Source organism: Camellia sinensis, chromosome 14, assembly GCF_055761805.1.
Source record: "Camellia sinensis isolate YWXY chromosome 14, ASM5576180v1, whole genome shotgun sequence".
NCBI lineage: Eukaryota > Viridiplantae > Streptophyta > Magnoliopsida > Ericales > Theaceae > Camellia > Camellia sinensis.
The window spans coordinates 54726427-54747357 of NC_138974.1; the positions used below are offsets into that span (position 1 = coordinate 54726427).

General features: G+C 34.4%; 3 protein-coding genes across 11 annotated transcripts; 1 reads left to right on the forward strand and 2 right to left on the reverse strand.

Annotated features, from left to right (window-relative positions):
• The first annotated feature begins 1346 nt into the window (after nt 1-1346).
• On the forward strand, nt 1347-7002 carry LOC114298444 (GPN-loop GTPase 3). 9 transcript variants are annotated; one of them, XR_014349972.1, is made up of 11 exons: nt 1347-1444; nt 2007-2229; nt 2434-2542; nt 2640-2721; nt 2961-3046; nt 4054-4157; nt 4275-4405; nt 4493-4586; nt 5276-5340; nt 6299-6432; nt 6687-7002. XR_014349972.1 is itself a non-coding variant. In XM_028243014.2 (11 exons), the coding sequence occupies exons 2-10, from the start codon at nt 2185-2187 to the stop codon at nt 6393-6395; spliced, it is 804 nt and encodes a 267-aa protein (XP_028098815.2). In that variant the 5' UTR covers nt 1347-1444; nt 2007-2184; the 3' UTR covers nt 6396-6432; nt 6687-7002. The 9 variants fall into 9 exon arrangements, 6 of the variants coding, with proteins under 6 accessions (XP_028098815.2, XP_028098817.2, XP_028098818.2 ...); XM_028243014.2 differs by having other exon boundaries at nt 5285-5340; XM_028243016.2 differs by having other exon boundaries at nt 2451-2542; nt 5285-5340.
• Nucleotides 7003-7654: 652 nt separating this feature from the next.
• LOC114298443 (large ribosomal subunit protein uL18) lies at nt 7655-11947 on the reverse strand. Its single transcript, XM_028243013.2, has 9 exons — nt 11663-11947; nt 11036-11105; nt 10841-10932; nt 10018-10144; nt 9856-9935; nt 9668-9784; nt 9340-9474; nt 8937-9106; nt 7655-7980 (listed from the first exon to the last, which is right to left on the reverse strand). Exons 1-9 carry the CDS (start codon nt 11663-11665, stop codon nt 7860-7862), a joined length of 915 nt encoding a protein of 304 aa, XP_028098814.2. The 5' UTR covers nt 11666-11947; the 3' UTR covers nt 7655-7859.
• A 4235-nt stretch (nt 11948-16182) lies between these two features.
• On the reverse strand, nt 16183-20612 carry PEX13 (peroxin 13). The gene is made up of 5 exons (XM_082904072.1): nt 20469-20612; nt 18789-19022; nt 17953-18257; nt 16844-16936; nt 16183-16726 (listed from the first exon to the last, which is right to left on the reverse strand). Exons 1-5 carry the CDS (start codon nt 20491-20493, stop codon nt 16508-16510), a joined length of 876 nt encoding a protein of 291 aa, XP_082760198.1. The 5' UTR covers nt 20494-20612; the 3' UTR covers nt 16183-16507.
• Between the last annotated feature and the right edge of the window lie 319 nt (nt 20613-20931).

A 20931-nucleotide genomic window follows, 5' to 3' on the forward strand; every position in this document is an offset into this window, starting at 1 on the left:
GCACTTCTTTTCAAAAAATCTGTTTCTCAAAACGATTTGCCGGATTTGGACTCTTTGGTTCAAGATTAAGAACCGCGACAACAAATCGAGTCCGAACTGTAGCGAGGGCCCCACGCGGGCGCGTCTACACCCCTAATATTTTAAAACTTGTTTCTTTTACTATATTACCCTCATATCTATCAGCTCTCCTATTAAGTCATCTTCACTATATATTTCAGAGTAAACTTTTACTCTGTATGAAAGTAAAATTTTACTCTGTATAAAAGTAAAATTTTACATCCTGAAACTAAAAGTAAAATTTTACTCTGTATGAAAGTAAAATTTTACTCTGTATGAAAGTAAAATTTTACATTCTGAAACTAAAAGTAAAATTTTACTCTGTATGAAAGTAAAATTTTACTCTGAATAAGAGTAAAATGTTATACTCTAAAACTAAAAGTAAAATTTTACTCTGTATAAAAGTAAAATTTTACTCTGAAAAATGAGTAAAATGTTAGACTCTACGCAAAAGTAAAATTTTACTCTGTATAAAAGTAAAATTTTACTCTGGTTCTGTCAAATGAAAAAAACAGAGCAATAGAACCAGAGTAAAATTTTACTCTGGTTCTGTCAAATGAAATTAGATACAAAACAACAAAAATAAATAAAAAATAAACAAACAAACAAAAATAAAACAAATTAATCAACAAATCAACATATCTAATTGAGAAGAAAAACTTCTAAAACTCGATCAACAATCACAAATCTCAGTGAAAAGAATACATGTGTTCAACAACACTCATACACACAAATATATATATATATATATATATATATACACACATTCAAAACTCAAATCTGTGTTTAAAAAAATATGTATAACCAAACAACTCCACCAAACATGCCTCAATTTAGAGACGATCTGTTTCTCCTCGTAGACGATCTCCTTCGATTCCGGCACCGGAGGACAAATTTCCGGCCCGTAGTTGATTTCATTCCCGATGTTCTTGATGAGTTCATCGTAGAGATCAGTTTCGGCATTGTTGATCGCTGGAGTTTCGCCTGATAACTGACCGGACTTGGCTAGGAGAGTGATGACGATGACGTTGCTATCATCGCCGAAGAAGAATAAGTTACCAAAATTGTCGAAAAATAGAGCTTTAGATCTGGAAGGGAAAGAGAGAGGAGAGAGACAGAGAAGGTGGGGGAAAGAGTGGGTGGAAAATGTGGGAAAATTTAGTTGAGGGTATAATAGTCTAATAAAATATTTAAATTATAAATTTTGTCCTTTATGCAAGACTTTATAATTATGAGAGGATTTAAAAAGTATAATTTTTTTCTTAGTCTTTTTAACAATAAAAAGAAGGCAAAGGTGGTTTATAGTCAAATTTCCCATAAATTTTTGGTGACAAATTTGGTCTCAGCTGATCATCTGCCGCTCTGGCGTTCACTCACGGCCTTTCACGTACGTCTGACACTTACATTTATCAATCTTCATTAATTGATTTCATGGTGTTATATGATAAACCAACAGCGATAGTTTAGGGTTTTAGGTTTGCGATTCGTTTGTGTTGATTCATCGACTGTTTGTTTGGTTATGTTTCTCATCTTTCCAAATGTTCTAATATTGTGCAAAAACCAGAAACACAATATCCAAGAGGTGAAACCTTGTTTATACGCTACAAAATGGAAAGTAATTTGCTTGTCAAATTTAATGTGTTGAGACAATTTCAAACGGTTATAAGGTGCTCTTCACCATTTGGTGTGTTCTAATCATGTTTATTTCTGAAGATCATGTCAAGAATCATCGTGGTACAGAGTTCCTTTTTTAATTAAAAAAAGATGACATTTTTTTGAATTTTTGTAAAATTTTATATTGTTTGCATTGTTTTCCCTTTTTGTTGGGTGATTGGTAAGTTGATAGAATGGCTGTATTGAGTAAAAAACTGATATGAATGGTGGGTTTGTTTTTGTTGAGATTATGTTATGAGTATACTGTAATACTTATCTTGATGATGGTAATTCAGGCATTGTCATGTTGAGGCTTTCTTGTGAGTGCTTATGGCTTACTCTGATGTACTGAGATTCTTGTTGGCGGCTGTTATTTGGTGTGGAACATATGCTTTTGTTGCTGCTATTTGGGTTTTCCAAGATATCTTCCGTACTTCCATTTTGAATTGGTAGAGAATTTTTTTTAAGGCTATCATGGGTTACGCGCAGCTAGTTATTCGCCCTGCTGGAAGTGGGAAGGTGATTGTTTAAATTTGTCATTTATTGATTATCTTAGCTGCATAGCATTTTGTTTATGTTCTTAATTACCCTATAAAATGGAGATTTTGTAAGACTAATGTTTCTCTTGGTTTGATGATGGTCATTTAACAAGAATGCTTTATTTATTATTATATTTTAATTTTTTCAATGTATATTTTTTTTCATGATTTGGTCACTCACCAGTCTACATATTGCTCTAGTCTGTACAAACATTGCGAAACTATGAGGAGAACAAATCATATTGTGAACTTAGATCCTGCTGCTGAAAGTTTCGATTATCCTGTTACCATGGGTAAATAGATATCACTTTCTGTTTGAGTTCTTAGTTGCGCTATTAATTTATTTTTTTCCCTTGGTCTTAGAGCAATGAAGCATGGTTTTTCTTGCAGATATCAGGGAACTCATTTCTTTGGATGATGTTATGGGGGAGCTTGGACTTGGTCCAAACAGTGGCCTTATCTACTGCATGGAGTATCCTTTAAATTTGAGTTTTGTATTTTCCCAAATTTGTTGTTCATTCTTCTTAAATTATGTTGTTATTGTTACCCATTTGTACTAGGGATCACTGATTATGTCTAGAAACATGAGGCCATTGACTGATATCCCATTAGAGAGAAAAATTTCACTTTATTATGTAAAGAACTTTTGTTTTTCCTTTGTGCTTTGATTGTTGGATTCCAATTTTGTATGGCCTTAAATCTCCACACGAGGCACCTTGAAGAAAATTTGGATGATTGGCTAACTGAAGAATTGGATAACTACTTGGACGATGATTATTTAGTTTTTGACTGCCCAGGTATTTTAATTTATACTCATTTTTGTAACTTCTACTTTTTTGCCTCCCCCTTTTCAGTTGTTTTTATAATTTAAAAAATTGAAAACAACATGAATAGAAACTGGTGCAAGGAGTTGTCTGTGTTTTGTGAAAAACTGAGTGCATGTTAGCAGACGTTAGCAACTAAAAGTGGTGTTGAAGCATGTAGGAAGACTTGAACAGTTGAACCTTGCTGGTATAAAACATTGCACCTGAGATATGGATAACATCCTTTTTCTGCATAAATCAAAATTGCAGCCGACAAATGGTTCAAACTAGTCAATATTCAAGTTAACTAAGTCAAAATGCAAAGCTCCAACATAGACTTATTACTTGTTATTTGTTTGATGTTAAACAAGGTAAGACGGTTGAAAACTCATTTAAGGATTCATTGAGCGTACACAAATATAAAGGGCTGTGAAACCTTGGCTTTCTTTCTTCTAGCTAATGGCTGTCAACTCTCTTTCTCTCTCTCATCATAAATTATTCTTTAAAGATTTTTTTCTTTCTTCTTACCTCATGGAGGGTTTATATGTGAAGAGCACTCGCTTCTATTTAGTTATGTACTGACAAAACCTAAAGAATTGCTACACAAGATTTCATCTATATTTTGAATGTTTCTGGCTACTCTATACTGATGACCAAATAAGGGTATTGGTTTAATTACAGTTGATTAACTCATGTAAACACACACACACACACAGATGTGTACATATAACTGTTTATATGTAACTTCCCGAAAGAGGAATTTATTTTTGAAATTCTTCTATAATAAATATTAATCCTATTGATAGCTGCTCCTGTGCTACTTTTTATTTATCTATTTACTTTGGTAATGGGGTGTTTTTGGTAAAAACAACTTAACTTCCAAACTCATATATTCCATTTGGTGTTTATATAGTGTGAATGTGTTGACTGTTGAGGCACTATATTTGATTATATAATTGAGTGGATTATGTTTTAATCTTTGAAATTCATTTATTTTATAGGCCAGATGGAACTTTTTTCACACATTCCTGTCCTTAAAAATTTTGTGGAACATTTAAAGCGCAAGAACTTCAATGTTTGTGTTGAGTATTTGCTTGATTCACAGGTTTGCATCAGTTTTTTTCCACCTTTTTTAAAATTAATTTATTAAAATTATTTCACCATTGGCTTTGCCCTTGTATCTACGGAAACTGAATAGTTTTAATTTCTTTCTGTATGTTAGTTCGTGACTGATGTGACAAAGTTTATAAGTGGTTGCATGGCTTCACTTTCTGCAATGGTCCAAATTGAAGTACCCCATGTCAATATTCTCTCCAAAATGGACCTCGTGACAAACAAAAGAACCATTGAAGAGTGGGTCCTTGACATTTAATAACTGTTTCTACTTGTGTATCTTCATCTTACTATATATGATCATGCTTGTATGTTTATTGTTGATAGTTACTTGAATCCAGAGCCTCGAGTTTTGCTGTCACAGTTGAATCAACGCATGGCTCCACAATTTGAAAAACTTAACAAAGCTTTGATTGAATTGGTGAGTCATTAAGCAGCCCGAATATACATTGAGTATTGGTTCTCATTTCAATAGAAGAATTGGTTCTCATTTCAATCAAGTATTGAATCTTTTTTGTGTGTGTGTGTGTGTGCACGCGCGCGCGCTTCTCTTCTGCTGATATGGTCTAATAAGACTCTTGATGATTGTCAAGAGGTTTCTTTTTTCTATTTTGGCAGTGTCATTGAACAAATGCTCTTCCACGTTAACTTTGGTGTATTCCATTTTGAAATTGCTTAATTTTTAGTTTAATTTCATGAGAATCTGATAATCACTTAACTGCAATATTCATAATGAATATTTATATTTTTGTGTGTGCTTGCACTTGCGTGCAGCCGTAGTCACGTGTGGTTGGTTGGTAACAATGTTTGATACTGTATTGATTTTGTTGTGTGTACTAGCCATCTATTTATTTGATCCCTTATTGAAGTGCAGTTTCTTGTTCTATCACCACCACAATGGATTATTCTATAAATACAATAATTTGTCCTTTATTAAATTTTGTGTATATTGTGATTACCATTATCGTAAGAGCTGTTAATTTTGGCATTAGTGGATAGTACCTAGACATGGCAATCTTCTGATAACCACAGCTCTCTTTATCTTTCTTGGAAGCATTTATTAGTATAGGGAGAATTGCTTCTGTTATTTCTGATTGCTATCAATATTAGTTGTAACAGGTCGATCAATATAGCATGGTAAGATTTGTGCCTCTGGACTCGAGGAAAGAGGGCAGGTACTCTCTCTCTCTCTCTCTGTGCTCTAGTTGTGCAAGGACATGAATTCATAGTCATATGAGTTGCATATTTACAGCAGTGGAACTGCTGATTTCTTGTTTTATATGAATTCATTTATAAAGACTTGAGATTAGGGCCAACAGAGAAGTATATGAAAATATGATTTCTTCGCCCACATTTAAATACACGTTTTTTTTATGAGTATGCAAATGTGGTGTATAGACATCATGAACCACTAGTTCTTTAATGTTGAAAATGGTGTATCGGGTTTCTTGCTTTGGACTTGTTCTGTTGGGGTTCAGACGTTATGGTCAGAACAAACTGTAATGCATGTATCTGTAATTAACCAGAGTTTGGATCATGCTCTTTTTATGAGGCTTTTATGTCCATCAACAGATTCTATGACATTCATTTGTTGAAATTTAGCTTAACAATTTTTCAAAGATTTCTAGCAATTGTCCAGTTGAACAGATCAATTAGGTGGCCGTCTTCGTATCCCCTAGCCATTTCTTTAATCTACTGGTGACAAACAAAAGTCTTCAGAGATGAGCTTACATGGTTATGAATTACATTCTTTTAGAAGTCGGCCTTTTTAGTTCAACTTATTTTTTTGTTTTTAGTGAACTTTTTTTAAAATTTACTCAAATGACTTTACTTCTTAGATTCATCTCATCGACTAGGATGATCTTAAAAATTTAAAAATTAAATTTCTTTTAAAAAAGTTTAGAAACAACAAAATAAACCAATTTTTATAAAATTTGGCTTATTTTCGTCTTTAGTGAATTTTCCCCTCCAAAATTGACCCTTTTTTTAAAACTTTTAGAATCGTCTAGTTGAGATAGATCTAAAAGTGAATTTTTTTGACTCAAAGTTGAAAAAAGTTTAGAAAAGACAAATAAGTTGGGCACTCATGTCATTTGATTAACATTGGCATTTTCTATTATTTTCCGTTTACAGTATACAATACATCTTGTCACAAATTGACAACTACATTCAGTATGGAGAAGATGCAGATGTAAAAGTTGTGGATTTTGATCCAGAGGAGGATGATTAGGGGTGTTGTATCTTTCGGCCGCTTTGTAGGACACGAGGTATGATACATTTGGAGATTTTTTTGGTCACAACGGCTAAGTTAAGACATTATGTTAACCATTTGAATGTAGTTTCGTTTTCATTGAGTTTCTTCTACATTAGAATGGCTGATCCTAAGAAATTAAGCATTTCCTTTTTTTTTAAGCCCCTCTCTCTCTCTCTCTCTCTCTCTCTTACGTGCATGGGGGAGGGGTCTATGGATTTTGGGGATTCACTTTTCATTTTAACCATCCTTTCACATCTGGCTTTGCAGATAATCAGAGTTTAATGGTGCTGTAAACTTGGCACTCGAAGAAGTAGGTAGAAATGTAGTTCTCTTAATTTCTACATACTACAATTCAACCACATCAGATATTTTGAAGGATGAAGAGTTGCTGCTGCTATCCTGTATGATATTGTGTTTGAGATGAGCTTGTACTTATTTACAATTAGCTAGAGTAGTAGATGAAACTGCTAATGAGCTTTATAGTAATGATCAGTTTGGATCAATTGAGAACTCGACATGAAATTTATCTCCAAATTACTAGATACTATTAAATTTTCTAATAAATTAAAGCCGCCTTTATACAGATGTAACAGTTTTATGGACAAGCAGAGAGAGAGAGAGGTTGTTTGGTACAATTTATAGATAGTTTGTTTCATTTTCGGAGTACGTATCAGAATTGGTGCAATTTCTTATTCTTACAGAGATTAGAGGGCTAGTTTTGGTGCAATTTCAAGATAGTAAAATTTAAATACGTTGCAACAAAAATATCTAAAAATTGAGAAAACGATATTTTCACTTTTGGCTTTCTAATTATTTTCATCTCGAGGAAAACTACAGAAAACAGGCTCAAAGAGTCACTCCATAGACAGTTAAACAATCAAACCTGAAAATTATGTAATGCCAAATTGATCTTGTTCAGCCCAAAAAAATGAAAAAATTCAAACAACTGTAGTAATTAAACTTTCTTTAAAAACCGCAGGCCAGTTGAACAAAGCACAATTTGTTCTGTACTGCACATGTTTTTCCATCCCAATAAGAAAATGAGCATGGAATTTACTTTCCCACCTCAATTAATTTTGCTTGGAAATATAAAGAAATTAAAACACTAAAAAATTAACCTCCTATTATTCAACTCTCATTAATACTGCCCCATTACCTCCAATTTTTCCCATCCCATCAAAGGACGACAAAAAACAAAAAAAGAAAGCAAAATGCAAAATGCAAAATGCCCCAGGTTTGGAAAGGAAAAACATGCACATTAGGCTTCTATCATAACATGTCAATTAAAAACAACTAACATTGAGCATTTTTAATGTTATACCAAAGCTACTCAAATCTGTTATGTCCCAAACAATTCAAAGAAACGAGCAAAACCGAAGGTTCCTGAAGTAATTCTCAAAAACAAAGAACACAATGATCACCAAGTTCCTACTGGTGATTTCACTCCTCCTCCTCCTCCTCCTCGTCATCACCATCAGCAGGGGCAGCAGAGTTGAGAGCATTTAACCTCTCTATCAGGCTGGCTTTCCTTTCCTCGTAAGTTAGCTTCTTCAGGTTAAACCTGCAGCGAAAACAAAAACAACCCAAGATTATAAAATAATGATGATTATGTCACTGTGTGAAGACTTCACTTCCAAAAAGTGAATTCCATTTTGGAAATAACATATTATCAGTCACAGCCAAACTTATGGCCAATTTCAGTTGTTTCATTTGGGAAAGGGAAAAACAATAAATCCAACTTTCTTCTATTCTTTAAATCCCATTCAGATAAATTTATCCGAATCCTAATTTGGTCAATCAGAAATCAACATCATATTTTTAAAAAGCATAAAAATATTCTACTTTAACAGAAAATAGCTTTAAATATGATAAAGCAATGCCATCCAAACCAAGTGTAAAGACACTCCAAATGAAAATGGAAATTGTAAAATTACGAAGGCATCTTCTGAAGAATGTGTGCAAGCAAAACAGTTTTAACCCATGACATAAATAACACATTGGATCCAAATGCAGAATTCGGAATATATTATATTTTCATAAGTAAACAAACTCCAAAGAAGTCTCTCCCGTGACCAGTCTAAGAAATGTTCACAAGAATATTAAAATTAAGGATTAATGATGCTTGTTTTAGAAATCATAAGCACAAGAGTCTGGTAAATTGTTTGTATCAATTAACTCACATAAAACCCTCTCTTCAAAAGCACAGCAAATGTGATCAAAATCTTCTCATATAGCAAGTGGAAAAATGTCAGGCAGATAAATGAAAAAATAAAAAAAAAGAGTTGGAGAAGAACAAAACTGTTGTCCTATATTTCCTTAACATTAAAATGCAATATTACCATTTATTTGTGCTTTGTTCCACTTATTGTAAATCTAAACATATGGGATTTAAATTTAAATATGCATTATCTTAAGTATGAGGTTTTAGGTAGATAAACACGACTCAAGCGTAGAAATATTGAATGAACTGGCAGACCACATATCAACTATACAAGAAAGCATTAAATTGTTGATTACCTCTTGTGCTGCTTTGGAGGCTCTTTGACGGATTTCTTTGGGCAGGGATCAGCGCGTATTGCTGCATGAACCTTTTTGTACATCTCCTCTATGCCATCTGGCTCAATACCTCTCTTTATGTATTCGCAAAAGTGAGACTGGTACTTCTCTGGCTCATCTTCCATCAGAGTCTGCATGCCAATTAATAAGATAATAAATTTTAGAGAGAGAGAGAGAGAGAGATTGCTCTCTATTTTAACCACAAATCAATACTACGTTCAGCATGATGATAATCCAGTTCTGTGATAATGAGAGAGAGAGAGAGAGAGAGAGAGATTGCTCTTTATTTTAACCAACAAGTCAATACTATGTTCAGCATCGTGATAATCCACTTCTGTAAACATCAAAAAAGTTCAAGCCTCACCGCCATGTATGCAGAAACATGGCCTCCATAGATGTATTTGCGGTGAACCTCAGCATCAAGTTGCTTACTGTCTTTACTGAAACCAGCAAACCTCTTGTCACTGTGAGGAATATCAAGCCCACCATCTAAGGCTCCCTGAGATCACACGTTGATGCACATCACAGATTAAAGGAGAAATTAGTAAACTCTGTCCAAGAAGGTGGTAAAAATAAAATATAATGAAAGGAAAGGAAAGAAAAACTCTACAAACATATAGTTTGTTGTTTCTTAAATTTTAAAATTTTCTTCAAATTTTGCATTTAACTTTACAACAAGGGGACAATGATACCTTGAGAGCACCAAAAACACGATTTCCAGTGGTCGTTCGTAGAAGGCCAACATCTAGGAGAGCACGGAAAGGCCTTCTGCTCTCTGCTGGTTCAACAGAGTAATCCTCTCCGGTTGCCTGTAAAAATAGTTAATTAAAACTTATTGAAATGAAAAATGTATCAATAAGTTCTTATACAAGCCAGTTACCTCAACATTTCCCTGATACTCATCATCCATCTCGAGCATTTTCAGAACCCGACGGGCCAAGAGAAGTCCGGTGCAGTAAGCTAGGCCCATGGTAGAAACAGTTTACATAAATAAACATGATAGCAACAAAATCAAATTGTCTAACAAGACTTCCACAGATACCTGCAGCATAGTTTGTGAGGCCCACTTCCAGCCCAAAATGAGGTAGTTCATGAGCATAAGCAGCTGCAAGAACCATATCACCAGCAATGGTAGCAGATATAATTTGTGCAATTACATCCTTGTTAGTCTAATACAGTATCAAGGTCATCAAAACCATAAGATTACAAAAATGATTATGTTTACTAACAAAAAAAAAAATAAAAAATTCAAGAGACCAGAGGTCAACACTAAAAAGTTCATCAGCTAAACAAATTATGAAATATCATCCATGTCTGCTAGGGTTATTGACATCCATCACTTTAGGCCAATATCCGGTGCTTGAACCACAACTTCCTGTTAAACATGTATGCATCAAGAAGTAATAACCAATCCAAATATTAGAAACAAAGATGAAGAGAAGAAAAATCTAAATATAATTTCTTTCCAAATAAAAAAAGATCTCTGAAACCAGTAATAACAAGGGCTTTACACACTACGTAATTTATAAATGAAGAAGTAAAAGTTTAATGATAGTTTGCTCTATTCATCTGGGAGTTGTGATTATATCAATTAAGGACTATATAAAACAATGGATTAAACTACCAAATTTTGTTTACCTTCAACAAACAAAATTTGTAACGCCTACCATTGTCAAAGTCAACCATTGATTAGGCGAAATAAATAACAACAACCATTGTTATGGACAAATGAACTCGCATGCAAAGTGTCATTGCTAAAGTCAAAACTTAAAACACACAAACAAAACTGAATCAGCAACCAAAAAAGAAAATAGTAGCATGGTGGATAAGTAATAGATAACGAAAAACACATCATAGATGGATACAAATCGCACAACAAATCGATATTTTGGCGTGTTGTACTTGTTCTTGTCCTGATTGATCAGGCGAATCCTGGCCCGGTAATCTGTCTTTCCCTCTACACAATTTAAAAGAATATAACACTGTCACAAGAGGCATTGATAAAATAAAATAAAAAATTACAATTGAAAACACCTAACAGGGCAACAACAATGGTATACCTCTCCTTCTCTTGAATTTAACTTGGTACCGCTTGAAGTAAGCCCTTGACTTTTGAGATTTCACAAAAACCTGTAATGAATTAAGCAAATGTACAATCTTAGAAACCTCTTCCTATGACAAAAAGAAAGCACCTTTCAATAATTATTAAAAGAAATTGTCTAAACCCCACCAATCTAATCCAAGGAAACCTCATTTGTTTCCAACTTTCCATAATTCATTGCTTGTTAATAAAAAATAAAAACTTTATGGATTTTCAAACCAAACAAGAAGTTGCGAACTTAGCTCAAAATGAAATTCGTAAGATCGCATAAAATTGGAGCACAAATTGAATTAAGAACATAGATGCAAACGCTACTCTCCACTCGAAACAGATCATAATTGCAACAACCGTACAGAAACGTTTTGTTTAGAAGAAGGAAAATTTAAGATAAGTACAGTAAAAGCAAACATAGATTCAGAAGCGAGCTCACTTCTTTTTTTTCCCTCAGCAACCAAACAGAAACTAAACTAAAAGACAATAAAATGCATATTTTTTGCAGCAAACGAGGTCTGATCTATGGTTCGAACACAAGTAACAGACGCGCACAAAAATGTGAACACCATTAGTAGAGATTGCTGAGACTTACCATGGTTGTTGCTCGATATGCTAGAGAGAGAGAGAGAGAGAGAGCGATGGCCAACGCAAGGAAGAGCTGCGAAAGGAGCTCAAATATCAAAACCCTAGTGGTGAGCTAAGGAGGCGACTGGAATGGACGGACACGATTGAATATGAGCAAGATGCGATGTTTAGGGTTTTGATCATAGATTCGAAGGATATATTAAACCGACTCATTGGGGTACATAGGAACGGTGCACCTATAGGCACATGTGACCGAGGGTACCATTTCACCGGGACGAAAATGTTTCTTGGGCTAATGGCCCTGTTTACTGAGATTTATTTTCAGTTTTTATCTTAATTTAAGTTATTTTGATATATTTTGTTCAATTTAATAATATAATTTATAATTTTTTGTAAGTCAAAAATTAACTTATTCTTTGAGTGTGGGAGGAGAATCTTAATTTATAAGTCAAAAATCAATTTATGTTCACAGCTATAAGCCATAAGCTATATGCTGTTAGGTTATAAATTATAATCACTTTCCCACAGTTCTACCAATCGGGCTTAATATTGAATACGAATAAAGCTTATGACCGGATTGATTGGATTTTCTTAATTTCAATTCTTCATCATATGGGGTTTAGTGAGAGATGGATCTAGCTGGTACATCAATGTGTGTCAACAGTCTCTTTTTCAATACTCCTAAATGGCCAATCATCAGAATTTTTCACTCCACAAGTTGGATTGAAGTAATGAGATCCTTTGTCGCCTTATTTATTTATAACAGCCATGCAAGCATTATCTGAGAGATTGGCTCATTTTGCTCAACAGGGTATTTATAAGGGTATTGCTATAAATAGGCATTCATCTCCATTTTACCACTTAAGCCTCGTTTGGGAACAGACTAATTTAGTAACTTTTTGGCTATTTGGCTAAAAAGGTAGGTAAAAAAAACTTGTATGTTTGGGATAACTTTTTGGCTAATTACGAAAAGATGTGCAAAAAGTAGAGAGAAAAGAGAATCTTTGACTTTTTGGTATGGGTTGTTGGCTTTTTGGCTAATTTAGTAACTTTTTGGCTAATTGGCTATAATAGCCTCTTGGCAAACGAGGCTTTATTGTTTGCAGATGATTGTTTTTTATTTATACAATTTAAGGAAGAGGAAGTATCTTGTTTGGTTTGTATTTGATAAACATGTTTTGAGATAAAAAGTACGAAAATTTGTTTGGTTTGATTTTTTTTCAAAAGATGTTTTGAAAAATTATTTTGAGAGAAAGTTTTGGAAAAAGTGATTGATTTGATGTGTACGAGAGAGAGATTTGTTTGGAAAATTTGTAAACCAAACAAGTTTTGGAAAAAAAATTTGAGAAAATTTGTTTGGTTTGATTACTCTTGAAAACTTATTTATAGAGAATTTTTTCTAAATTTTTTTGAGAAACACAAACCAAACAAGGCCGGTGTTTGCAATGGTTGTTAAATTTTTTTGTAAACAAACGGGCTTAAGGTTTAACATTAATAAGTCAGAGTTGTACCAAAGCCCCAATTTTGGTAATAGGGAGCGACACATGTTGGAGTCAAGTTTCCATTTTAAAGTGGTAATTAATCCTAGAGTCTATTTAGGGGTGTCCATGAATTGGTCAAGTAAGTTAAAAACATTGTTATTTAAGGCGTTGATCGATAAAGCTGCTGGGAAGTTGCAGGGGTGGAAATGTGGTTTGTTAAATTTTGCTGGTCGGTGTATTGTGGTCAAATATGTGTTACAAGCAGTCCCATTATATATCATGTCAGTCTTTAAAGTGCCTTGCAAAGTCACTCAAAAAATAACGGCTATAATTCGTCGTTTCTTATGGAAATCAGATAAAGCCTGAGGTCTGTGTTGGAAAAAATGGGATAGTTTGTGTGTAACTAAGATGGAGGAGGGCCTTAGCTTTAGAGATTTGGGCTGCTTCAACCAAGCATTATTAGCAAAACAAGCATGGTGGTTAATTTCTAATCCGACATCTTTGTTTGCTAAAGTGCTTCTAAGTAAATATAGTTTTTGTGATAATTTTCTTCAAGTCAGGGGGACTAAGACAGCGTCGTGGGGATGGAAAAGTATTCTTTGAGGTAGGGAGTTGTTAAAGGAAGGATTGATATGGAGGATTGGAAATGGGCAATCAATAAATCCTTTCGAGGATTCGTGGATTCTAGGTCAGGCGAACCCAGTAGGAGAAGTTGGGTTATCACAATATTTGCCTACAATGCGAATGAACCATTTTGATAAATTTTTTGAATAATTTTTAGCGCCGGAATTTAATTTAGTGGTTGTTTCCTGAAAGTGTGGTCCCGTCCATTTTAGGTATTCACATTCCCTTAGTCTCTTGCCCTGACAAGTTGGTGTGGATTCCAAACAAGAATGGTATGTATTCGGTTAAATTGGGTTACTGGGCTGCCATTAGGCGAAGATATGAAAGGTCTAATGAGGGCAATGTGGTCGATTCCTTTATTTGGAAAAAGTTGTGGAAGACTGAAATACCTTTGAAATGGATTTTATTTATTTGGAAGCCTCTTCATAATATTCTTTTGGTGAGTTGGCAACTTAAACGGCGAGGTATACATGTTGATACCACTTGTGTCAGGTGCGCGCAACTGAATGAGACAATAGAGTATGTTTTTTTTTAATGTCCTTGGTCCCAAAGAGTTAGGAGGGGTACAGTTTTGGGGCTGGACTTGTGGGAATCCTATTGATTTCTGAACATGGTGGGGGGGGATGGGTTAGAAGTGTTCAAGAGGAAGACATTATAATTCATTCTATTGGTGTTATGGGGGCAATATGGAGACCGTGCAATCCTTAAGGTGTTTGAGCATAGGCAATTGACAATAGATCACACTTGGTTATTGAACTTATATGGCAATGGAACAATGGATGTGTAATAGTTGATAGTGACATATCTGAATGTGCTAAAGCAAAGATGTAGGTTTCTTTATCAAATAAATGTTGTGTTATTACTAATACTGCTACATCATCTGATAATTTTCAGCTCTTTACTTGTGTGGTGGATGGAGCATGGAAATAGAGCACCGAAGTAGCCAACCTGACATGGGTCAGTTTTGATGAAGCTCAAGTGCAGGTCTCACCAAGTGCTCTCTATCTGGTTGTCCTCTCCTTTATTAGCATAAGCTAGAACTTTTTTTGGAGGCTATTAAGCCTTCGTTTGGCAATGATTTAGCTTTTTGATTTTTTTAGCCTGAGACTTTTTTGTTCATTTAGTATTCTTGATTGGCTTTTTTGACTTTTTAACTTTGAAATAGTGATTTTTTTTAAAATCTTTTTGTGATTTTTTGATTTTTTTTATCCTTTTGTGCTTATTTAGCCCGAAAGGAAAACCAAACACCACCTAAATGGGTTGTCAACATGAGGATTCAATGCTGCGCGATATTTACAGATTGTCAGATATTGGTAGATAGTTTTGAGCAACAAAACAATCTAGATTGGGAGGTTGCTTTATATTTGGAAGTTCCCCCCCCCCCAAAAAAAAAAAAATTATTCACAATTTCGGAATTTATTCGAAGTAATTATTATGAACATTTTTTAAAAACGAAAATTTATATAAGTAACTCTCAATTCAATTTTAGCTCTAGTCTCTATAATTTTAATTTTATAAATTTTGCCTTTTTATTTTTTATATTATATCAATTTAATTCAATTGATAATATTCATTACAAAAATTGACATACATTATATAAAATAGTTTATTTAAAAGATAATTATCATTTTAAATTAGATGTCAATCTCTCAATCACTTTGAAGAGAATAAATCAACTATTTACCTCTTAATTTCAGTTTAATTTTTAAAAAAATTATTAATTAGACTAAATTAACACAATTTAATAACTTGCTTAAAAAAAGAAAAAAAGAAAAAATGGACACAATTTAAAAGCATATTTGATGCGTAGGGACCAAATTAACATAAGACACAAACTATGGGTATAATAGTTATTTTGACAGAAGGTCAAGGAAATAACTGTCCACAAAACAAATTTATTCACCAGTAAGTCACATAGAGCCTCAAACCAGCATATGGAATCACAAAGATTCATTTTTGTTTCACGGATTTGGTGAAGGAAAGTAAAATAAATTGCAAAGTAAATAATTTTATAATGTTTGGTTACCCATGGACAAAAAACAGAGGAAAATAAAATGCAATAAAACAATGAAGAATTTTACATATGGATATTGAAATTATTTTGCCTTCTACATTTATTTTCAGGGAGGAGATAGGATAGTGAGACAAACAGTGGAGAGAAGCGCCGGGGGTGGGGGGGGGGGGATGACATGTTCGTAAATTTTAAAATTTTATAAGGGTGTTTTTGTCATAAAAAATAGTTTAGTGTCAACACATTATAATACACAAATCATAAGAATCTAAATGGTAATTTCCAAATAATACTTTTTATGCACATAACCTATACCGCAAGTAAAATTTGCCCCTACTTTTATTTCAGTAGGTGAAAAGCTATAGCAAAGAAGTTTTTCACTACCCATCCACTTTTCTTTTCCCTGGAGTCTGGAAAGAACACTCTTTTACCATTATAAATCTCTTACATAATTCAGGATACATTATCACTTGTCCCTTTATTACATTGGGAATAGCTTAACACAAAAACAGCACAAGCAATGTTAAAGCACATCCGAATACTTGCGCTATTCCATCAGAGAGCGAGAGAATAAAATTTCTTTTATTCACGCGAGCAGCAATTTTCATAGGGTAAATCCAATCTATACATGCAATGGCAGCATCAATTTCCATCTGAACTCTTACCTCCATACAGATTTCCGCCAATTTTCACGGTCTCCTCCAGTACGAACAACAAAAAGGTAACATGGACAAAATCAATTGCCAGCACTATCTCCCCATACACCGTCCCAAGCACCACCACTTGGAGCAGCCTTGGGTCCTTCAATGTAGTTTTGGTTCCCATGGGGATTGTGCGAGCCAGGGGCTAAATTAGATCCGGGTGGCTGAACCTTTTTAGGCTTTGTTCTAATTCCCAGCAGTCTCAACACAAATCTAGCAAGCTCTCCATATAGTAATCCCGATCGATCCAACAGCTGCACATGATAACTCCATGAGTTATTTAATTAAACATACCTATCAGATTATAACGACCAGTCTCGACAATTTCATCTTGCAAATAATCAAATGGGGACACAAGGGAATTAAAGCACCTGAAGAAGAGCAGTAATGAACATGTGGAATGCCTGTGTATTCTGGTCTATCAGTATTGCAACCCGGCCAAAGAAGGTTACCACACCTTCCAACTGCAATCATTGTAGAAAAAAAATAAATATACATTATGGCTAAGAGAAATGGCATCTGTCCCACAAGTTTGTTAGCTGATGGTTGTAGTATACCTTCAGGGAAGAATCTGTCTTAAAGAGGTATTTTGACAATAATTCTCAAACAATCAATCATATTCCTTCTACCCAAATGATAAATATGACTAAATAAAATAGAATAAAGATTGCCCAAAGGTATATTGGTTGATAATAGCCCAAATTAGGGTGGATAAATTAATGCAAATGATGAGTATTCCTCGGAATTATCAATCACATGCCCAACAAATTGCCTGGGTATTATATTCATATTAGAAGCAAATTCAATACCATAACAATGGTTGTCGAGAGCTGAAACTATGAGGAACAAACTTCACGATGACGAGAATGTATTAGACTATTAGTATGTCCAGTGTGATAACAAGTCATTATTGCATGTCCATATGAAGAAAGCACCTTTAGGCAGCAGCAACTGTTCTTGGGACCAATTGACCAAATTCTAAGCTCAATTCCCTCAATGCTTTCTGGAGGTGGTACCAGTGTACCACAGGTAATTTCATTAACTCATCAAAGAAAGTTTGTAAGTAAGTCATGGACTGCTAATTTGTCCTCATAGTAGAAAACCTAATCCACATCACGAGGAATGTGTATTTTTATTCCAACTATGACCCGTTTAGTAGTACTGAATGAACTTTCCTTTATCTTTCATATTAAATTAAAACATAATTCAGCAAAAGAAGATTCCTATCTTGACACCTGACACCTCTATAAGCAATTGTGATTGCCATCATGGAAGATACTTAGAACATCTGATCTTAGATATATAGCATATATCTATCACCTGTGTAGTTTTATCTAAAAAAACTTACCAGACCATCATGTTAATGTGCTAAAATATTATAAAGTTGATAAAAACGCATAGAGTCTAAACCAACACCTTTTTCTCACGTCTCTCAAGTATATCAAAAGGACAAAAGCAAAAAAGGTTAATCTTGACTTACCACCCGCAGGAATGATATCCAAAACCCTGGTGGAGATGGCGGAGCACCAAATGGATTATTCGGATCTTGATTGCCATTAGGACCCCCCATGCCCATCCCATAACCACCCATTGGGCCTCCAAAACCACCATTGTACATACCCCCTCCGTACATGCCAGAACCTCCATAAAGCCCACCACCATAACCTCCTCGATACATGTTGTTTCCATACAACCCCCCTCCATAAGACCCTCCCAATCCACCATATGATGAGCCATACATTCCAGAACCATAACCAGAATTATAATTCAAACCGGAACCATAACCTGCATTTGGCATAGGCAAGCAGTAGGCTCCATTAGATGCCATGAAAAAGTAATGTGGCATTATAGTAAATGATTTCTACCAATACATGTAGTGTTGTCATCTTTGTTTTCTACCTAAATTTTAGTCAAACAGCCCCAAAAGACTTTAAAACACCTGCTTTTTATTTTTATTAATTTAATCACTAAAACTTTCACAAAGGAATGCCCATCAATATACTGCATGACTCCATATATACCATTTTTGCATGATCTACGATAAAAACCTTGAGGCCTTTTCATACTGTTTATTTTATACTATGATACAGATAATAGCCACCAAAAGAATAGGGCGGATACGTGTAGAGTGTCAAGACCCAAGAGGTGTGTCTGACAACAATTTGTAAGACAATGTGCAACATGCATTACATAACCAGAATTATAGAGCTTGACGTGGTAATTTGATCTAAACAGGCAAACTCCCACAAGACAAGCTGTAATCTATACATCACAAATTTGTAATAAACCTACTGTAAGATTATAGAAAATAAATACCTCCAATAGTACTGCCGTATGTCTGCTGTTCCCAGGGCCTAGTGGGTACAGGCCTACCAAGTGCATTATTACTTATAGTTGTATTCCTATCAGTTGTAGAAACAATTTCACCAGGTCTCGCTGTTCCAGAAGCCTCAACAACGTCACTTGTGCTACCTGGAGAGGGGGGCTTAAAGGGTGTTGGACCAGATGAGGATCCAGCTTGTTCCCAAGGTTTTGGAGGTGGGCTATTACCTGCAACATCAAAATCAATAGGAAGCAAAATAAAATTAGTCAGATTGCAACTTCATTTAAAATATTTATATATAGTCCATCATTGCAAACTAAATCAGTGACACATCAAGTACAAGAAATATAACATATTGTTTAATAGAGGGAGAGAACAATCCACACAAGCAGGTTCCCAAACTATGCTAAAAGAAACCGACCTGAGGGGCATTACACAGCTTGATTCGTTTCTATAGTAACAAGGAATATCCAGCAACATTACAAAAGCTGAACCAGATCAGCCAGTTGAACCGGAAGACATGGATCAGCTTGTACCATTGAACAGCTAGTTGTTCAACCCATATTGCAATTGAATGGCAAGGCTTAACATTAGCACCATTATCTAACCAATGACATTTTAATTGAACCAAGCTTGGAACAAGCTTGAGATGTTTCCCATGTTTTACAGCCCTAAATGAGTATCCATCAAATCAGGTCACAGATAAATGATTTCAATTCCATCAAAACTTTCAAGTGTTTCTTCCTTGACTTCCTTCCAATAAAAATCATGAGGGTAAAAGTAAAGGAACTTTTATACTGCCCTCGGATAATTTTAAAAAATTTAAATTAAAAAAAAAAAAAAAACTAGCTAGACTCATATAACAGCTCGACAATCACAACTATGCACCATCTAGTAACAGAATATAAAAAACATGTGTTCTTTTCCCAATAAAAATGTATGTGAAGCATGCTGTGAATTCATCCAGATAACTAGTAATGTGCAACTTCTTCCCATACCAAAAAAGAGCAACATCAATTGAGTTTGTCAAAGGTGGAAGATTGTGCAATGGGTATCATCTTTATGTGCATAATACAATTATGGGTTCTGCTAACTACTGCCCATTGAGCCCTCGTTGAGGACCAATTAACACCAAAAAGTTATAGATTTTCAATACACGCTCACATATTCTCATCCACTTCTATATTTTCTATACAAATTTCAAATATATCAATACACTTTTTACGGACCAGTGGTAAGAATTTCAGCATAATTATAGCAACTGGGTCATAAACACACGCACAGTTGAGGGGAAAAAATAAAAAGTATAAATAATCTTGCATCTTAGGTTTCTCTTTAGGTGAAATCCAATATGCTTAAATTCGTTGCCAATCCAAAACATCTCAACCGTAACTATAACTACCAGTACAAAACTTAAATTTTTCTTTCCCTTTCCACAACTTTTCTCAGCAAACAAACGGAGGAAAATCATCAAGAAGCCTGAAAGCCCCAAACATGTCACGGATGACAATCAATAAATCCCGTTAAAAAATTAAACATTTGGTCCTAAATAATGCATCGAATCCCTAGTCAAATCAACTTCCAGATCAAAACCATTAAAGAATCAGAAAAATTGAAATCAGTATAACGGTGAAGATATAGAAGATATGAGAATCGGATTGAACTGTACTGACCTGAGGATTGAGGATTGGAAGCCATGGCGATGAAGAAATAGAGAAACGCGTCTCGACCCACACGAGGGCCACGAGGAAAATAGAGAGAACAATGGTCAAACTCCTCGGCCAGGTTTTTTATACTAGGGTCGTGGTAAATTCCAGGTTGGCAGGTAGGTATGTATGCATTATTTTGCATTTAAATTTTAAAATAAATTGATAATTACATTTTTTCGAATAATAATTTTAGACAAGTGCAAAAATAATAATAATAAAAAAGGAATTATTATAATTTTGATGTAACGGTTACTAGATTGACGTGAATGTGCAATAAGATTGGAAAAAACAGAATTATGAATGAATATATTCGTGAATGGATAGAAACAGTACCAATAAAAAATAAGTTTAAAGATAATAGATTGAGATGGCTTCATCATATATCACGTAAACTAACAGAGGTAGTAATGAAGACATGTGATACGGT